The following is a 19686-nucleotide window of genomic DNA, read 5'->3' on the forward strand; positions in this document are numbered from 1 at the left end:
GCAGCTTAGGGCGTGAAACTCGAGACGGTTATCTCTTGTTGTATCATTGTACACATAGACTTCTATTCTTTTAGACTTTTTTTTCCATTAAAAAAACTATAAATACCATAAAAGAAGCATTATTTACAAACTCCATGCGTTTCAGGTTAGAGCGATCACTGCAAGAAAAACACAGAAGAGAGAAGGACATGATGTTCTCACATTGTAGAGTTGTACAATCGGATTTTGACACAAACGCTGTTACGACTTATTCAACAGGAAACATGCAAAACATAGAGAAGCTGAAACACACATGAAAAAAATGAACTGACACGGAGTGAACAAAGTATCAGGAGCACTTTCTAGAGTCTGAGAGTTATTACATTTTATTCCCCTTTCCAGATACAGAAATGCAAATACTGTTTGATCATTTTACTGCAGCTTTAAGGTGACACACTACAGGAAAACACTTTTCTTTTTGCACTGGTCAAAACACACTTTTAGGAGTTTATTTGACTAACTTTGTCTATTTGTGTCTGTAGATTTCTCCTATATTTTCCAGAAGTTAGCATTACATAAAGCCTCATTTGCATATTTAAACATAACATTTCAGAAAACAATAATTGCCTTAATGAAGTGGGGAAGGGTTAGGGTGAGATATACTCCCTCACCTTAAAGCCTGTTAGATGTGATCCTTACATTTTGTTCACTCTGTAAATGTGTAGTTGACCTACTGAAGTGCATCTTACCTTCTGCCAGCATCCAGGCATTGGTAATCCATCTGGGCCCTGTTTAGAGAAGAGTAGCGGGGGAAAAAACACCATAAGGACTGAAACCGTAACGGGAGGTTTGGTGTTAACAGATGCATCAAATGAATAAACCCAAACATCTGAGCTCAAACCCATAATGTGGCAACATTAAAATCAAACCACGAGCAAATGATCAAATCAGAAGGCTTAATGTGTGCACATTAATTATACTATTCTTACATACTGATCACAAACTGGCTGATTAACATGAGCAGCTCGTGTCTTTAAACATGAAGGATGTCTGGGTACTAAAGTCCTCATAATTGTGGGACTGCTGATGTGCGTAAAGAGCATTAAGTAAAGTGTTTGCATCATCATGTTGAAATGTTGAATTTGATGCCATGGTGTCTAAATTAGGGAAGGAAATGTCCAAACTGCACAAACCTTCTCTGACTTATTGCACCTGCATTGACTTATTGTTCTTCAAAAGGATCTTTACGTAACAGAACTTAAAGGATAGTTTGGATGTTTTGAAGTGGTGTTGTGTGAGTTACTTATCCGCAGTCTGTTTGTTACCGGCAGTAGGTGCAGTTTGGAGAAACACACAGGAAACTAAACATTAAATTAAAAATGTTTTTGTCTAAAACATTTATTATCAGTTTAGATTTAGCTAGATTTAGAATATTTCCCACCTTCCCTTCAGACAACCCTTTCCTTCAGAAAACTGAAGCCTTTATTGTCATCAATGCGCTTGCCAAAGCCACCAGACTCCATTGAAAAAAAGAGTAATTTAACGTTGCAGAACAAGGGGGGTTGCTGGTCGATTGCTGCCTCATACGGTTAGTTTGTTTGTGTTATTGTGTAGCTTTGTGTTATTGTGTGACTTTGGTGAATCCGAACTAACCGATTTAAAGAACCGAACAAACTAACTGTTCGATGCAGCAAGTGACCAGCAACCCTGTGTTCTGAGAGGTAAAATGACTGATTTGTGAATGGAGCCTGGTGGCTTTGAAGACATCATTGATAACGGCTTCAGGTACTGTCAGAAAGGGGCGTGTCACGACAAGGTAAAGCAGTAAAATATTCTAACATATACTTAAAGTGATAATGATTTCTTTAGGTATACAAAATATGTGTTGCTGCCTGCCAGTCCACAGCAGGACATTGTTTCTCTTCTTGCTTTTCCTCCGGTCTGTTTCTCCAAACTGCATCTACTGCAGGTTCGACACGGACTGTGGATAAGAACCTCACATAACCGCACTTTGACATATTAAGAGTATCAATGATATTTCTTCAAACTCGGCACTAAGTCTGCATCAGTAATGCAGATAACATGTTTCCTCTGAGTGTTGTGATAAAATCGTATGAAATACTACATGTGTATTCTCATTCATGCACGTATAACACAGCAACATATAGCTCATGCACATGATTCTGCTCTCTGATTTTATCACAGTCGTCCCACAGTTGAGTTTTAAAACAGCAGTGAGCTGGATTTGGGGACACTGTAACAAACTCAGGGAGTTTATCTGAAAATAAAGTTATTGCAGCTGATTTAGATGCAATTTAATGAGATGACATTTGTGATGTTTTCTCACCTAATATACCTCATTTCTTTGTCTGCACACATCCTAATACAATCACTATGGACTTATTCTATACAACTAACATTTCTACCCACAATGTAAGAACCTCCATGCATTACACAGCATCATATAAATAAATAAATTATTGTCTCGTTTTGAATAGGTCTGGAGCAATAACCAGTTTATTGTACTGTTTTCCCCTTGTCGTCATGGTCTGGTCCAATTGGTACAAATATAGGAGAGTTAACAGAGTGGGGGGGGGGGGGGGGGGGGATGTGTTAGCATCAGGTTAAAAGGTAACTCCATTGAAGGATCAGAGGGAAGGAAACAGGATTGAAGTAGAATTTTTTTCCAGTTTTAATAAAGGGAGTTGGAGGATTTAGTTAGAGGAATAGATTCAAGTATCATATCAATAATCGTATGTTTGTTTTATATATTCCACTTGTGTTTGATCTGAAAGAGGCTGCTTGCAGTCAGCAAGTTAGTGAAGTATATGTTGGTGCATGAAGTTTTCTTTAACGATTCATAAATGAAAAAAAATGTAGCTGTGATTAAAATAAAGTGTGTTTCATGCCTGTCAAGCTCTCAAGTCATGCATGTTTCAGTGCTGACTGGAGGTGAGCAGCATGCATGGGTAAGAGGTGAAGGAAGAAGAGGAATACTGTACCAATTGGCATGGGGCATCCAGCCCGTCCAGACCTGGCTGCCCTGGTTCCCCCTTTTCACCCTTAAATCCCCGGAAACCCTGTTTGCAAAGATGACCTAGGAGTGTTACTGGGAGAGATTTGGATGACCTTTAACCCCTGCATCCGTCCACTACCACGGACACAAAGGAGGGAGTGGGGGCTGAGGGAGGAGCTGCCCTGTGAGCTTGCTGATACCACAATCCAGCTCAATTACATGTTTTTCAGCTTTAATGTTTTAGTGTCTGAATTCCTGAGTTACAGGAGAGTTAAGGACTTCAGGTTGCTGCTCTGGTGGAAGCTGGGTATCTGTTTAGCCACAGGGCGCTCATCCCGACACGGCTGGGAGGCAACTTCCAGCTCACAGCTGGGACATACCAATGGGCAGGGTGCATCTAATCCAGGGGCACCCTGTTCTCCTTTCTCGCCCTTAGGCCCTTTTTTGCCCTTCTTTCCCTTCTCCCCCTGTGGATACAACATTTGGGTGAAGTTAGCATCATTTTTTTTAACATTTGGGACATATTAGGAGGGGACTGATTAAAAAGGGAGGTTGTGGCTCACAGAGGAGAAGGACAAATGGTCAACGTTAGATAGGAGGGGACACCAGACAGCACTGGGTATTCTAGAAACATTCCTTAGGGCAGGAAGAGGACGGGAGAGGGAACGTTACAATAGGAAGGAGTAAAAAGAGCTGATAGCCAACAGGGTGTCAAGGGCACGAAGGATGAGAAAGAGTAGCAGGGAAAAAACCTCCAGAGGGACAGAATTAAATCTGAAAAGGTTCAAACTGTCCTTCATAGTTAGTCTTCTTATGTCATTCAGTGCATGCGTGAGAGAATAAGAAAACACACAATAAAAGACATCAAATGTTATCTGAAGTGCATTTCTCTGCACTAAACTTCACAGATATAATATCACAGATACTTTTACGGACCTCATGAGATGAGATGCACCATGTTTGGTACATAATTGCACTTCAACGGTCTGAATTTTCAGAAGATTATACTGTGTTGTGTTTTAAAACCTCATCAGTATTTAGGGCAGATTTTCACTACTAAGATTATTGTGGACAAAATAATTCAATAAAAAAAATCTAAAATAAAAAAAAGGTACAAAACATTATATAATAAAGCTATCAGTCAAATGCATCTTTAACTATATTTATTGTACGTTTTGTCTCTTTTTGGTAAAATTAATTACACAATATACGAGTGTAGGGAGGAGAAAGTGACAGAACTGTGCAAAAGCATATATTTATTTTCCGCTGCATTATTTACACGATATGATCTGAACTAATAACATATCGATGTTTAATTTCTTTAATATTTAGTACTCATAACTCACCATTAAAGTATTAAAGTGCATATTTATAGTGTTTTTTCTTTCATAATCTTTCAGATTCAGAGCTGAAAGTTGTTGCTAAACACCCGGAACATATAATATAAAGAACTATTCTGAGCTGGACAATGTTCAGTGAATAGAGATCCACAGGAACGTGAAAACGCAGAATACAAACTGTGTTTATCTTTAAGGAATGGGGATACAGTTTCTCAAAGACATCGAACATCTTAGAAACACACACGTGTGTTAGTCAGTGTGGAACAGATTAAGCACCGCAGGGAGAGGCAGCAGGCTCAACAGCTCCTGGACGGGACGTCTATTAATATGTTCATGCATGACAGAAATAAAACAAATATTTTAAGAATCTGTTGTCAATGGACTTGAGTTGAATCACTTAGTTTTGATGCCTCAGAATGAGATTTGACTCGTGATTTTGAGAAATGAGATGAAACCATTCAGAAGTGGAGAACAAAAGTTTGAGAGCTGGATGATGGTTTATGCAAAAGATATTTGACCTTGTATGGAGTTGTTATCTACGACGGCGTGTCAGGGCCATTGTGGGTAATAAATAAATACAGAGCTAGGGGAGGGGGTGATATATAATATAATATAATATAGGAGGACTATACTTGAATATTCTCAGAGATAAAGCGGTACATTTACGAGGAAAAATTAATAAAATTCTGAGATTATAAAGTCGAATTTTAGAGAAAAACATAGAAATTCTGAGGTTAAAGTCACAGATTTGGAGAAAAACTGTTGTTTTTGTCAGGAAATCGCTTTGCTTCACTTTGCAAGGTGACGCTGCCTGCAGTGTATGAACTCATTACTTTGTAATGGGATTCATCAGTCAGGATATCCTGGTGATTTACCATTTAAATCTCCTATTGTTTAATTACCCCCTTCCTCTGACTCAGTCATTATTTTTGTCGTAGTTTTCCAATTATTTAGTTAAAATTCTAGTTGATGAATTAATCTCTCAAGAAAGTCTAAATGCTCTGTATCTGTAATAATATGAGAAATTCATCAGGAAGCGTAAAATATACAAATATATTTTATTTTGAAATTCCTTTCAAGCGCTCTATTCCTTCCAACAACCAAGTTATCACAAACCTTCTATATGTCCTGTTACTGTCCATTGACATCAGTCCTCTGTTGTATGTTAAGGGTTAACAAACCATCATATCCTATCTACATCTACCTTGTCTCCTCTTTCCCCAACGTCGCCTTTCTCTCCCCTTAAGCCTGGCAACCCCTGTAAAGTACAACTGCACTTAATTACTCTGGCTTTACTAAGCAAAGACGAGAGAGAGGGAGAGAGAGAGAGAGGGAGGGGGAGAGAGGGAGGGGGAGAGAGAGAGTCGTCCCGACACAAGCCGAAGAAAACAAACGAGGTGCTGAAAGAGGGTGAAGAGTGAAATAAATAGACACCAAGAGAGAGTGGAGGGATGTGCAACAGGGAAATGTATAGAATGCAAAACATGTAGCTGGCTTTTAAATATAGAACATGCGCACAGCAATTCCCCAGAATCCATTGCAACAACATATACACAATAAAAGTTCATTAATGAAATAATAAATGTGGACATAAGCTTGAATACAAGTTTGTCAACCATCACTAATGAGCTCATCAGCAGCAGGTGTGCAGCACCACATACAATACACAAAGTGAACTAGTGTCTGCACTAAAGATATATGTTGAATATGAAGCGAGGAAGTAATAAGATGAATTCTGGGATATTGTATTTCATGATTTGTGCATTTAGTATAATATATACACTAAATATAAATATATATATATATATAAATAAAATAATATATATATATATATATATATATATATATATATAGGATATATATGTATATATATATTTAGGATATTTATACATATATTATTTTTTGTAATATATATTTTCTTTTTTTTATATACTATATATATATATATTATAAAAAATAAAATATATATATATATATGTATTATAAAAAATATATATAATAATATATATATAAATATATAAAAATGTACTGAATACATGTGCTAACTGTGTGTAAACTACAGAATACATTCTTAGTTACCTTCACTTTAAAAAAAAAACGTTGTACATACATCTCTGTGCTCCACAGCTGCTGCTAATTAGACAATTACTGATGATGAGTTCAAATCTTGTTAAATTTGGTTTTTGACCATCACCCCCACACTCATTAATGATCAGACCTTTTGTAAAGTTTAAGAGACTTACATCCAAGCCTGGTGTTCCAGCAGATCCCTGCAAATAAAAACATTTGTTGTATTAATATAACGTAGTTGACGTGTACATGCAGAACACGGCACAGATATACAGCCCTTTACAGCACAAACAGCTTTTAAGAGACATTATTCAACTTCAGCAAAGATGGCGGCTCTGTTGATGGACGTCGTGCGAGTTAAGTGTGATTCTGAACATAAGATGATGTTGTCAATGTATAAAAACTAAACACGTTCTCTGGTTTTTAGGGGCAAGAACTCAAAACCAGAAACTTTAATCATGAGTAAAGGATAATGCACAGAAATGTACATTATCTTTCTTATTACACGGCTGCTCACGAAATAAATCAATAATTTGGCATAAAATATTGATAAAATAATGATTTATTACACTAAAGCACAGCGTCCATAGCAGCGGACTGCTATTCAGAAATAAAAGGCCGTAGAATGCCGTAATGGGCCAATCAGAATAGAATATTTGAGCACAGCTGTGTCCTAAACAAAGACAACATTTCCTCATCATAATATCCTCCTCAGACTTACAGGTAGTCCATAAGGTCCCCTCGGTCCAGGCTCGCCTGATGTTCCTCTCTCACCCTAATACAGAAGAATCAGTGTTGCAATCACATGAAACACCAAAAAAACTCCTAAATTTAAATTAGAAATGTACTGTAGCGTCAGTCAAAACCATAAGCGGATCTTACTATGTCCCCCTTTGGCCCAGCGGGCCCAGCTGGACCTGCAGGCCCGTCCGTACCCTACAAAGAGAAGCGTTGCCACGTGAGTTTAATCACTGCACTACAGCAGTTGCTTCAAAATAAATGACATTTTCCAAACAAATAGATGGAAAGCAAAAATGATGTTTATTTGTACGATATTCCCATCGGGTCTGACCAGCACACAGAACCGCTGCTGGCACACATACATTGGCCACAAAAGAACATTTATAACACCGCTGACACAGTTAATATATGAGTGTGTGTTAATGCTGAGTTAATGCAACACGGGACAAAATGAGAGCCTTGAAATGCTTTTAAAACTCAACTCATTCAAATCATCAGCTAAGATGTAAACATCCAACAAAAGTCTATACGACTTTCAGTCGCACTTTATTTTATGGTACGCTAATAAAACGTAACCAAAACTAGAAATAATATGTTCTTTATCAGACACCATACACTGCTGTAATTAGAAAACACATGTAAACACTATTATACGAAATAAGACATGCTAATAAACAATTAGAAAGCAAGTAGCATCAGGGTCGAGCAGCATGTGGACAGGATATGGCTTTGTTTTTGTTTTTTAATTAGACTGATTTTGTAAAAAGGTGTTTAATTGTGTGTTAGGATCTCCTGTTAGGTTTCTAATTCTCGTGTAATTTGGTATAAGAGTGTGTAAGTGTAGCATATTCTGGGTCTAATACGGCACAGCAGTGTATGGCGTCTTTAATATCGCAACAATATAAAATATAATTTCTAGTTTTGGTGTAATTTGATACAAAGTACATTTTATTAATCTCTTATGAGTGCACCTTAAAATAAAGTTTGACTTTCTTTTAAGTCACAGTGGAATACAATAACAGGGGGCGATGGTAACACATTGGAGGAACAGGGGGGGTGGGGGGGAGGCTGTATGGAGGGTGAGAGGGAGGAAAGTAGGCAGAAGTAGGGTGGTGAAGCCTCTCGGTCACATGACACTCACCCTAAATCCGGGCTTGCCGTCCAAGCCGGAGGCTCCCTGTGTGGTTATGGAGGTATGAGTGACATGAACAAGGCGGGATTAGTACCAGATGAACACTGTTATTAGGACAGGTTGATGGTTTACAACAACTCAATTACACTGTGTGTGTTACAGGGAGGTCAGCCCAGACAAATGACATGACACGCACACGCACACACGCACACACGAACACACACGCACACACGAACACACACGCACACACGCACACACTAATAAATGAGACAGGGCTAAAACAGCAATGAGAGATTTCTAAGGATGTCTGAGGGCTTGGTTGTTGGAGATGTCCCATGGTGCACGACGTTACTCACGGGGAGACCCAGCGGTCCACGGTCCCCTTTGTGTCCTGCTTCTCCTCTGACACCCTTCACACCATGCAAACCAGATTCCCCCTAAAAGAACACAAAGGAAACACAGGAAGTAGGCGGACGTTACTGAGCCCCCGTGCCCCTCTCCTCTGGGTCAGAATGGATTGAAGTTGATTCTGGCACTTTTTGGGGCTTGAATGCACTTATTGTAAGTCCCTTTGGATAAAACATGTTGTGTTAAAGAAATGTAATAACGACCTCTTGACTCCTGTGGTTCATCCTGATTTACAGTATCGGACACTAATTAAAGCTTCATGAAAAGTGCCAGAACGTAGAATCTGTTTATGAAGATTCACACTTCAGTTATAACGAGCTGAATGTGAATGTGATTTACCTTTGATCCAGGGAAACCGTGGGGGCCCTGAAAACAACGAAAACATTCCAAACATTATTTACTAATCTCATACAAGCTTTTCATTTGAAGTCTTCTAACTATAATCTATAATTTGACTTCTCTGCAAACCTCAGTGAACATTAGAACAAGTGCAGCGCTGCAGCTGGTGTGTGAGATGCAGGTTACCTGCACTGCATGCAAAGGGAGAAGTTTGTTTGTTGTTGTTGTTTGTTGATCAATGGATCTGATACCACAGCTCGTGTTTTCATTACTGCCAAATATTTAAAAGCACCCATCTATAAACGGGTTGGGATTGTTATGTGTTGTCACATTACATACGCCTCACAACACTTGTTCACATGTGTGTACTCAGTGGGGTCATAAATGGCTGATTAAACACTGACCATGGGGCCCGAGGGGCCATGAGGTCCTGGTGCCCCTGGTGTGCCGACGATCTGCAAATATTAATATCTTATCACCAAATCATGATTCTACATGCAATATATTTTGAGTGCAGTTCACAACACGTACACACACATACGTTGGCAATGAAGAGTTTATGTTTGTGACTTACTGAGGATCCTTGAAGCCCAGGTAGACCTGAGCCTCCCTTATCCCCTCGTATCCCGTTGACACCCTGTGAACAGAAGAGTTCAGTGAGGTCAATAAACAAAGTTGTATCAGAGGCGTTGTCTGGGGAAGTATTTGAACTATATATTAAGTAGATTCTTACAGGTAAACCGGGTAAACCAGTTGTTCCTTTCTCCCCTGAAGCTCCGGGCATTCCCATGTCTCCTTTGTAGCCTTTGTAACCCTGCAGGGAGCGGAGACGAGCAGACAGAGGGAAGAACAAGTCGTTCGTGTTTCAATCATGAAATCACTTTGTATAAATTATTATTATTACTATTTCAAAATACATTTCTGTATTAATCTTTAATATGCATTACTTTGAATATTGTAACATTTGTGTCTAATAGCTTCTCCTGCACAATATTCTTACAGTTGTTATGTACAGTACGAATAAATAAACCCATTATAACGTAACCAGTCTATAAATGATCATCATAATGAACTCACTCGTTCACCATCGAGTCCGGGGAGACCAGGCAAGCCACGATCCCCCTGCGAGAGGACACACACACACACACACGTTACAAACACTGTGGGGAAGCAAAGTGTTTGATTCTGCGTCTGTATTTACCTTCACACCCTCCGGTCCAATCGGGCCGGGCGGTCCAGGAGGACCCTGATCAGAAAGAGACGCAGGAGAGTTAATGAGACGATACATGTATATATAAATAATATTCATGTCAGCACAGATATGTTAGCGGTCAGTTATGAACCATGATGCTGTCAAAGAAATGTTAAATCATTATGATCATTAACAGAGTGAGTTATGCATGTTGTTGCTTATTTCAAGCTCAAGCTGGAATTGAAAGCTCCTTTGTGTGACGATGGGAGACGTTCACACTCTTTATTTACTCTTAAGATTCAGAATGAGAGATGATGGTCAACAAGTCGGACATGAATGTGATGCTGAACATGAAAACGATCTGCGCTCGTACGTGTTGTCGATTTTATTACTCTTACTTCACAGACTAAGAATAAGGACACATTTCTAAACTCTTTAACTTTACAATAACTTTGAACAATTTCTACTATTTTAAATGTTTGCAAATGTTTTTTTTGCTTGGAGAATAAATCATAAGCGTAGCAATACTTAGCGTACGTGTGATGCTAGAATGTGTGAAACTAAACCTGCTGATTCAATATGTTAACCAACATCCTACAGAATAAAAAACGTTTGTGCAGAAGCTGAAAAGACTCAAAAGAGATTGTGCTCTTGGACAAGGACACATGTAAACTCTCTGACGAAGGTTTAGTTTTAGGTCTAACATCACTATTCCATCACAACAAAGGCTTTTTATTTGTTTAAAAAGGAGTGCGCTGGAGTTGTGATATTTGTGAATATAGAATACAAACTACAACCCTGACTGTATGTGTTTGTTCCAGACTGTGTGAGTTTTTTCTCATGGGGTTGTTTTTAAAAGACTATCGTTTCATTCATTGTTAAGTCAATATGTTGCTGGGTGAGGTGGCACAAACACAGCAAGGGCGTGCAAACCAGGGTTGGGCCCATGCGAGGACGAAGATGAATCACTTATGGAAATGACACAAAACACAGAGTACACAGAGCCTAATTACCGTTACTGTAATAGTGGTAATCTTCTGCAGTGGGCCAAAGGAGTGGTAATGTGGAGGAGATAAGATTGCAGAAGTCATACAGGAAAGAAACCTTTGTGTCAGCACAGATACACCTCAACAGATGTTAGCCTGTGTGTCTGGAGAGGACATGAGTAGTGCTCATACAGAGGGCACGTAAATTCAATTTAAAAACACATATAGTGGAGTTTAAGACAAAATACAGCACAATTTGCATCCGTCCAAAGTATGTAATATGCATCTTCAGTAAATATAAGTAACAAATCATTATTACAGAACATAAATAACATCACCTCTGAGGACATCTCCCTGTCATGCACTCTTGCAGGTGTCGTTGTAAACAACAGTAATGACAGAGTGAGACTTGTCTGACCTGTAAAGCTTCTTGAATGTTTCCATTGTAGTCGACAATTTCTGTGGCTCCTTGGTCTCCTTTCTGCCCAGGAGGGCCCTGCACATAACGCACATTCAGAAACATATTCTTTCATCTGCACACCTAATTTATACACAGCATTTAATTTTAGTTATCAGGAGGCCTCTTGTTTAAGAAACACTAAAGGTCTGACTGCTGCCCCCTGGTGGTAATCAATCAGCATGCAGCATTTATCTTCTTCAGTATACTTGCTAACCTTCAGGCCAACAGATCCCAAGATTCCTTTGTCTCCAGTCTCACCCTAATGTGAGAAGACAAACAAAAATTATTAAAATAATTATTACTGCATGATCCTTTCATGGAAAGCTATAATCTGGAATACGTTTTGGAATCATAAATCACATACAACTCATTAAAACGGTGCAACACGTTCCAGTACATACATAGTATGACACATAATACTGCTGGTGAATGAGGTTACATTTGTAAGTGATAGATACATTAATGAAACCTTTTTTAGGAATAATAAAATGTATAAATGAGGCTCTGAATGACATGTGAACAAAGCTCTCTGTAAGAAGCTTCAGAATGTAGAGCAATGAAAGTCTGAGAAAACAGCCTTTAAAAGATATGTATCGTACATTTTGCATGACAACAAATGAACAGGCTGCATGAGACTTCCACACTTCATTACTGACATTGAGACGATTATTTCTTTGTATTACAAGTTTTCTGAAATGTGATGTTTAAATATGCATATGATGCATCATGTAATGTAACTTTTGATGAATTTAGGAGAAATCTACAGACACAAACACACAAAGTTAGTAAAAATGAACTCATAATGTGTATGCTGGTTGTTTTCTTTCCACTCCAAGAACTAAATCTCAAAATGTACCAGTGCACGAAAAACTGTTAATGCCTGTAATGTGTCACTTTAAGGACTTTAGGAGGCAATTCAGTCTTTTGTATTTATATGTATACATTGTGGAGAGCTGGTGCAACAGCACAACACATATTATAGCCACAATAGTTATAAAATATAACTCTAAACCTCCTTCAGCATTGAATTCCTCTTCTGCAGATATAAAGGTTCACATCTGCTTACCGTTTGTCTGCAGGGTTTGATGCCACAGAACATGAATTCAGTAGTGACTAAAAGAACTGTGGAAATCCAATATGTGGATCACCTGCAGACTTTCATTAATGCTAATCAGCTAATTAAAGCACTAAATGTAAAGAAAACACATCTGCTCAGCTCACCTTTGACCCTTTAAAACCAGGTGTACCCGTCTCTCCTTGTGAACCCTGCCGGGAGTAAGAACACACAGATGATGTCATGATGGACACTATAAAAAAGACAAGCCAAGAACTTCAGATATAAACAAGAAACACATAAAACAAACTCTTTATGGGTTCAGCCTGAAGTCGTTACAAACTTCTATGCATTTAAAATCACAAAGAAACATCAACCTGTCGCTGTCGTCCCCAGAGAGCAACGCAGGCAGCTTCTCTGACATTACCAGCTTTTAATATGTCAGAGCTGCCGAGCAATGGAGAAAGTGTTTATTTGAACTCTGGCACTGATGAAGGAGGGGCTCCACTTTGGGTTTCTAATAGGATGTGAAACAGATCCGTGACTCGTCTAAGTTTAGACTGGAGCTTAAGCTACCTGCTGGCTTAGTGCCAGACATAAACAAGAGTAAACTCATTTATACTTGGTTTACTTTACGCAGACTCCAGGGAAAGCCTTCAACTTATTACCGGCTGTAATGCTTTATCCAGCGCTCTTTGTTAACATTACTAAATATTTGATGAATTGAATATGCCCTCGTTTTGGGAATACATTCGACTTTTTCTCATTTAGAACTTCATTGTGCGTGCTTAAATATGCAAGGCTCTAGATGGCAGCAGATATCTATGAATTACTTGGGTGGAAAGACAAGTAGGAAGCTCTTAAAGACATACCGCTGTAGAATCTGAGCTTTTTCCCACATATGTTGTACCATTTGTCTGCACACATGCATGTATGCACTTAGATAACTGACCTTTGGTCCAAAGGGTCCAAGCTCTCCTCTTTCCCCCTTTCCTTGTGGCCCGTGGTCGCCTCTCTCCCCCTGCAGACAGAACAACAAACTGCTCAACAACAGAGGTAAGTTCATCTTCATTTGTCACAGAGAAGCAACGCAGTCAACAACAAATAATAGTTGGAAGAAGAGATTTCATCAGCCAGCCATCCTGCTCTCCCTTTTTATATTTCTTCTTCTCTTCTTTTTCCACTCTTAAAAAATACTTTCGCACACACACTCAGAGGACCCTACACAATAGACTACACAATAGACTACACACACACACACACACACACACACACACACACACACACACACACACACACACACACACACACACACCTTAGTGATTATTTCCATATTACTGATGATCATTTACATTTATGTGAATATAAAGATATTTATGCTGAGTCAGCAGAATCTGCTTCCTGGTAGATCGTAACCTTTGACAAGGTGAAATAACATCAACATATACATCTGCATCAAAGCCTCTTTGTCCTGAATATATATATACAATCTTTGTGCTTTTCCTTTGATATCTGAAGTGACGTCTGACAGCCAATAGAGGGGGGTGTGGTCTAACTCTACTCTCACTTAAAACCAGGTAGGACTCAACCATTACTCAGCATTGTTCAGTCAATAAGGCTGTTCAAATAACTGCTTACTAATGATAACTTAATGGGAAAAAAAACAGCAATACGCTTTGAAAAATGTAACAGACCATCAGACCTGAACATAAGGAAATAGTATCAGATTAGATTCTTGCAGCAACGCTCAGCTGCACAGATGTACCAGACGATGACAGACAGACACATCTTCATCAGCCGGTCTGGGGGAAGTCACCCACCTTAGTTCCTGGGAGTCCTGGGAGCCCTGGATCTCCCTGGGGGCCGAGGAATCCAGGCTCACCCTGAGAAAAAAGAAAAGAGCAAATATTATTTATTTTTCTGCAGGACATTTTCGGAGTAGCGTTACCTCCACCCGTTGCTAATGAGCACTAAGCACATACACAAGATGCAAGGCCAAACATGTTCAAAACGACAAGCATGCACTTACTGCTTGCGCACACACACACACACACACACACACACACACACACACACACACACACGCACACACACACACACGCGCACACACACACACACACACGCGCACACGCACACACACATGCATGAATGACACACACGGACACACATTATCAGCAGTTTGTCCCTTTATCTGCTGGTTTCACAGACGTCCCTCTCATGAGCCGTTATAGACGGAGCGACTGACCTTGTTAGAAACTCATCACACAGAAGTGTTCTGCTGAAGTGTGCACAAACTGCTCTCTGCCACTTATGAAGCTTTAACATTTCAATATTTGCTCTTATGAGCTTCCAGTATGAAGTGTGGCGCTTGATTTACATTTGATTGTGAAATAACTTAATTGCTATACCATCTGTTACGATGTACTTTAGTTCAGCGCTCTGCAAACCTTTGGAGAGGTAATGGACACTTGCCTCTCAAACTTTGATTGGATACACAGCCAAGAATGCGCAGAAGAACAAAGTGCAAGCTCAGAACCTGAGAGTGCAACGCTAGCAAAATATTGTTAGAGTCCATCAAGCGTTCAGGCCTCTTAAGTGAAAACAGGAGAATATAAAATGTAAAATGAAAAGGCTTGGTTTTGTTTTTTACAAGGCCAGCACATTACAAGCACACAGAAAGAGAAAAGTGAAACAGCAACAAGCATCATCTCATCATGCCCGTGTGAGGAGCGCTCCTTGCATTCATGTTATATCTCTAATGATCCTGAGAAGCCGTGTTCTTTAGACGTCAGAAATATTACGCGCCTCTTGTTTCACCATCTGCTGTTTCTTATAACACAGTAAACAAGCAAAGAAAACAAGAACATTTCTAAATACAAATCGAACTTCTCTCCTCAACCAGCTGTGTAGTTTTGACATATTGTGCAGCGAGTCTCTTGATGCCACTTCCAGGAAGTAGACAGAATGAATCATTAATTCATAGACCTCGACACTTCACAAACCTTAATGAGACAGCTTCTTCTGGCTTCTTCACATTAAAAGCATCCTGAGATTATGTTCACTGCACTGAATGTGCCGGTGTTACCGTGCGTCTGCCTGTCACAACAATTACACGAGGACTGATCTGACCATATATGGACGCGATCATTTCTGATGACCTCACCAACATTTTAGCCGGCATGATGTCAGAGTAAACAGCAGAAGAAGCAGAAGTCTATTTTTCTGTATTGTTTTGGTTGTCTGGTTTTATTTTGTTGCACAATTCCAACTTGTATCTATTCTTATATTTCTCTTTAACAGGGTGTTCTTGCATTATTATTATATCTGTGACATTAAATTACAATAATATTCTTTATCGCAAATATTTCTGGGACAATATATCGTCCAGCAAAGTGAGTAATGGTGACAGGCCGACTTGCAGTCGAGCTACAAACAGCAGGAAGAGCGAGATCATGAGACCTCGATGTGTTGTGCGCGGGGCACGACGAGCGGTCTGTTGAGTTGTGCTCTGAAGAGGATGGACAGGACAACATCGGGGGAATGACTGGGGATAAAAACAGCGAAGCATTTACCTTTATCCCTGGGAGTCCAGGCAGCCCTGGAAGTCCTGGCTCTCCCTACACAGGAAGAGTGTGACATGTTACAGCCGAGCCAAGCTAAGCTGAGTCAAGCCTCATGTGGAAGCTCTTCGGGGTTCTATTAGCTCCACACTTCTATTTGTGTTTTCTCTGGCTATCAAGCTAGTCCTGAGAAGTGGCCTGCTGTCCGTTGTGTGAGTGTATGTTGCGGTAAGCACTAGCAGAAGGAACTGCACATGCACATTCAAACCAACTCATGCAGCCATGGCTCGACAGCGTGATTAGTGCAGTTAACAAAGTGCAATGGAGTTTCTTTTGTTTGTTTTGGTTTGTGCAGGTGTGAGAACTTCTTGTTTCTGGAAGGAGAATCTTTGGATGAGAGAGCTGCCGTGACTTCAAGAACGTTGGAGTTTGGCGCTGCTGGAAGTCGAGAGTTGGACTATTTCTCTGCTACCAAGGTCGGGTCATTGTCAAGAACTCCAAACTGCTGTTATACGCAAGTCATTTGATTCAATCGTGGAAAAATCAGAGGTCAAGTCTCGTGTGGTGTCTTTCAAAACAAAATGTCTGGATAATTTAATGCTCCATTAGTTAAGACCATTTTATTTATGGCATATGCAAAGAAATGATTAGCGCCGCACAAGAATGATCAGCTCAGGGGATCAGAGAGGACATTTACACAGTAAAACTACAGAATTAACACTTGATTACACCCAATAGTAATATTTAATTGGGAGCAACAACTCAATCTAATGATGGCCTTTCTGATGAAGTTGTAAGTGTGTCAGCACAAGCAGAACGGCTGTAAAATAAGAGATAAGATGAAGCAGTAAAAAAAAAAAAAAAAAAAATGTTAGGCCACGAGTGTCGATTCTGCAGCAGAGAAAACAAAACATTTGCTAAAAACTCTTCTGTCTGTCTGGAACCAGTTTATCCAAACAGAGAAGAGAGGAGGAATTAAGCACTTGGATTAAAAAGTGTAATTAGATGGAGACCTGGTGCAAAGTGACAAGTAATGGCTTTTATTTAGCAGGAAATAGATCCTCTTCTGCTGCATGCTTGTTTTATTAGTTATCAGCAACTGTTTCTTTAACAATCTTCTTCTGAAGTGTGTCAAACATGAGAGTAAAGACAGAGGTCAAACTGAAATCATTGCTTAAACAACAACAACAACGTGTGCAGTTGGACTGAAGCAAAGCAAAGTAATGGGATTACCTGCTGGTCTGTGGAGTACAGGTAACAATAAAAAGGAGCAAAAATGTCCAACAGATTTAGTGTATGTGGAGGTGTTAGTGTGATCCCTGGGACGCTGCCTGGCTCAGGACACCGTTCAAGCCAAAGTGAATGTAAAATGAGTCGGAGCGCCGGGACGGACCAGAGTTCAGGTGTCTCCCCCCCCGTGTGTACAACCATCCTAATGACACAACTGAGTCTGCATCGCTCTTATCAAAACTTTATCACCTTTTACATTAAAGCTTGTTTAAATGTGTGTTCGCAGTGATGAGGTTCAGCCAGTTATTAAGTGTTCTGTTGCTTCATAGTGAAATATTTAATTCCCATCCTCACTCATCAGTAGAGAAACCTACTCAACAGAATATGGTTCTTTCATATGATTAAAACTGCATTACTGCTACATCTATTAATACTAATGTACTTCTACACTGACTGTGTCAAAGAGCAAAGTGCAATTATTACCTTCATTCCACTTCTCCCGGACTCTCCAGGTTCACCCTGTAACACATGCAAAGACTTCTTCATTTCTGGATGAGGTTGGAGCAGCTGCTTGTAAATCCATCAGTTTGAGTGTTAACTCCTAAGTTCTTAGAGCGACTAGCGACTATAATTGATGATTAACTAGCGTTAGCTTCACCTAACCGGGTCAGCGCTATGTGGCCTCAATGTAACAGACTGTTAACGGCCATCTTTGCAAAGAAATGGTTCCTTTCAGCCACTGTGGAAATATCAATGTCTTGAGTCAAGAAAACAAACATTGCTTAGAACATAAGATCTCTAAAAGTTCTCTTAATGTGTCATATCAGGAGGATATTGAGCTAACAGTCAGTTTACTTTCTGTAAAGATCTAGTAACAACTAACGTCTCTGTATGTTAGTTTGTGTTGTGCAAATCTTTTAAATGTCCGAACAGCTGGTGCAACACAGAAACACTTTGAACCTTCAGCTTGGCTCTCACCTTGATGCCTGCTGCAGTGGAGCCGGCGTCTCCCTAACAGGAAGATAAAAAACAGAGATTAGAAAGGTACAATATGTAAAACAAAAGGTTGTTACAAGACGGGCTTTGTGCACAGCAACAGTACTGCAGCACAACTATGAGAGAAGCTTATGTTTTACTGAACAGTGCATAACATCATTTCTAAATTGCAGCATTTACTGAGCGGTCAGAATAAAATGCTGTGAAATCCTATTAGAAAGAGATTGTCTGCTACTCTAAGCAGTGCTCAGATTGAATGCACCTTCTCACAGCAATTATATAACTACAGTGCTGGGAATCATTTAATTGTTTTCACACTGTGCAGCTGCACACTGGTGATGACGTCCAACACTGGAAGAAATACATGTCGGAGGTGAGGGGCTAATACTGGACTAATGGCATCCATTCAAAGTTTGTTTTCATTGCATCTCTTCAGGGTAGGTGTTGAACTGGAGGGAGACAGAGCTTCTTAAAGCACATGCTTCCAGCAGAGTCATCCAAACACCCAGGGCCTCTCCTATCCCCTGCATTACTGCTGCAGCGTACAGTAAAAACACACATAAAACAAGAGGCCAATAAGCGTAATTATGGGCGGTTGGTGGGAAAAGGGAGTGGGGAGAAGGAGACGGGGTCTTTAGCTCTGGTGTGGTTTCACTACACGTCTCGCGCTCAGAAGTTGCAGAAGGAATGCCTCTCGCCCTCAGCTTTTTATGGGAGTCATTACGATGCATAGCACACAAGGCATGTTTAATTGCGGCATTTTTTTTTTCTGCAGACAATAAACTGTGTTACTGTTTACAGCTGGACTTTGTTGCATGCTGAAGTGCGCCTCTATCCATACCTGAAAAGTTAGCAGTCCCAATTTTTATATCAGCACTTTCTTACATATTTTATTAAGGTTACAAATGATGTAATTAACTTTTACAGTCTGCTGTGTAAACAGGCTCCTCACATTACAGTATCGAAGATGAAGGAGAGGCTTTCACGTGAAATGTCAAATGTTTCTTTTACAACACTCAAGAAACAACGTGGAGGTCATGTTGATGAAAGAGAAAACATTATTCTGACTGTTCTGTGTGTTGGTTGAGTGATTGTTTCATAAAAACAAACATCAAAGTCAGAGCTAGTTTACACCTGTTGCTTCTCTGGCAGGGATAGATATGCAAGAATGCATCACATCTGT

General features: G+C 39.7%; 1 protein-coding gene across 6 annotated transcripts in view; it reads right to left on the reverse strand.

Annotated features, from left to right (window-relative positions):
- The window catches only part of col25a1 (collagen type XXV alpha 1 chain), a 126996-nt gene that overhangs the window by 409 nt on the left and 106901 nt on the right, over positions 1 to 19686 (reverse strand). For 2 of the 6 annotated variants that reach the window (XM_029455080.1, XM_029455083.1), the window contains exons 15-37: positions 18486 to 18518; positions 17991 to 18026; positions 16290 to 16334; positions 14538 to 14600; positions 13670 to 13738; positions 12885 to 12929; positions 11878 to 11922; positions 11622 to 11699; positions 11231 to 11254; positions 10227 to 10271; positions 10103 to 10147; positions 9759 to 9839; positions 9600 to 9662; positions 9430 to 9480; positions 9026 to 9052; positions 8635 to 8715; positions 8288 to 8323; positions 7288 to 7341; positions 7127 to 7180; positions 6579 to 6605; positions 3376 to 3462; positions 729 to 767; positions 1 to 158 (exon numbers count right to left, since the gene is read on the reverse strand). The exon at positions 1 to 158 is cut by the window's left edge and continues 409 nt beyond it. In XM_029455080.1, the coding sequence (XP_029310940.1) occupies positions 156 to 158; positions 729 to 767; positions 3376 to 3462; positions 6579 to 6605; positions 7127 to 7180; positions 7288 to 7341; positions 8288 to 8323; positions 8635 to 8715; positions 9026 to 9052; positions 9430 to 9480; positions 9600 to 9662; positions 9759 to 9839; positions 10103 to 10147; positions 10227 to 10271; positions 11231 to 11254; positions 11622 to 11699; positions 11878 to 11922; positions 12885 to 12929; positions 13670 to 13738; positions 14538 to 14600; positions 16290 to 16334; positions 17991 to 18026; positions 18486 to 18518 (1131 nt within the window). In that variant the 3' untranslated portion in view covers positions 1 to 155. Of the gene's footprint in view, positions 159 to 728; positions 768 to 2981; positions 3060 to 3375; positions 3463 to 5539; positions 5594 to 6578; positions 6606 to 7126; positions 7181 to 7287; positions 7342 to 8287; positions 8324 to 8634; positions 8716 to 9025; positions 9053 to 9429; positions 9481 to 9599; positions 9663 to 9758; positions 9840 to 10102; positions 10148 to 10226; positions 10272 to 11230; positions 11255 to 11621; positions 11700 to 11877; positions 11923 to 12884; positions 12930 to 13669; positions 13739 to 14537; positions 14601 to 16289; positions 16335 to 17990; positions 18027 to 18485; positions 18519 to 19686 lie in introns of all 6 variants that reach the window. The other 4 variants (XM_029455086.1, XM_029455082.1, XM_029455084.1 and 1 more) reach the window with 4 other exon arrangements.

Source organism: Cottoperca gobio, chromosome 18 (assembly GCF_900634415.1).
Source record: "Cottoperca gobio chromosome 18, fCotGob3.1, whole genome shotgun sequence".
In the NCBI taxonomy this organism is placed as follows: Eukaryota; Metazoa; Chordata; class Actinopteri; order Perciformes; family Bovichtidae; genus Cottoperca; species Cottoperca gobio.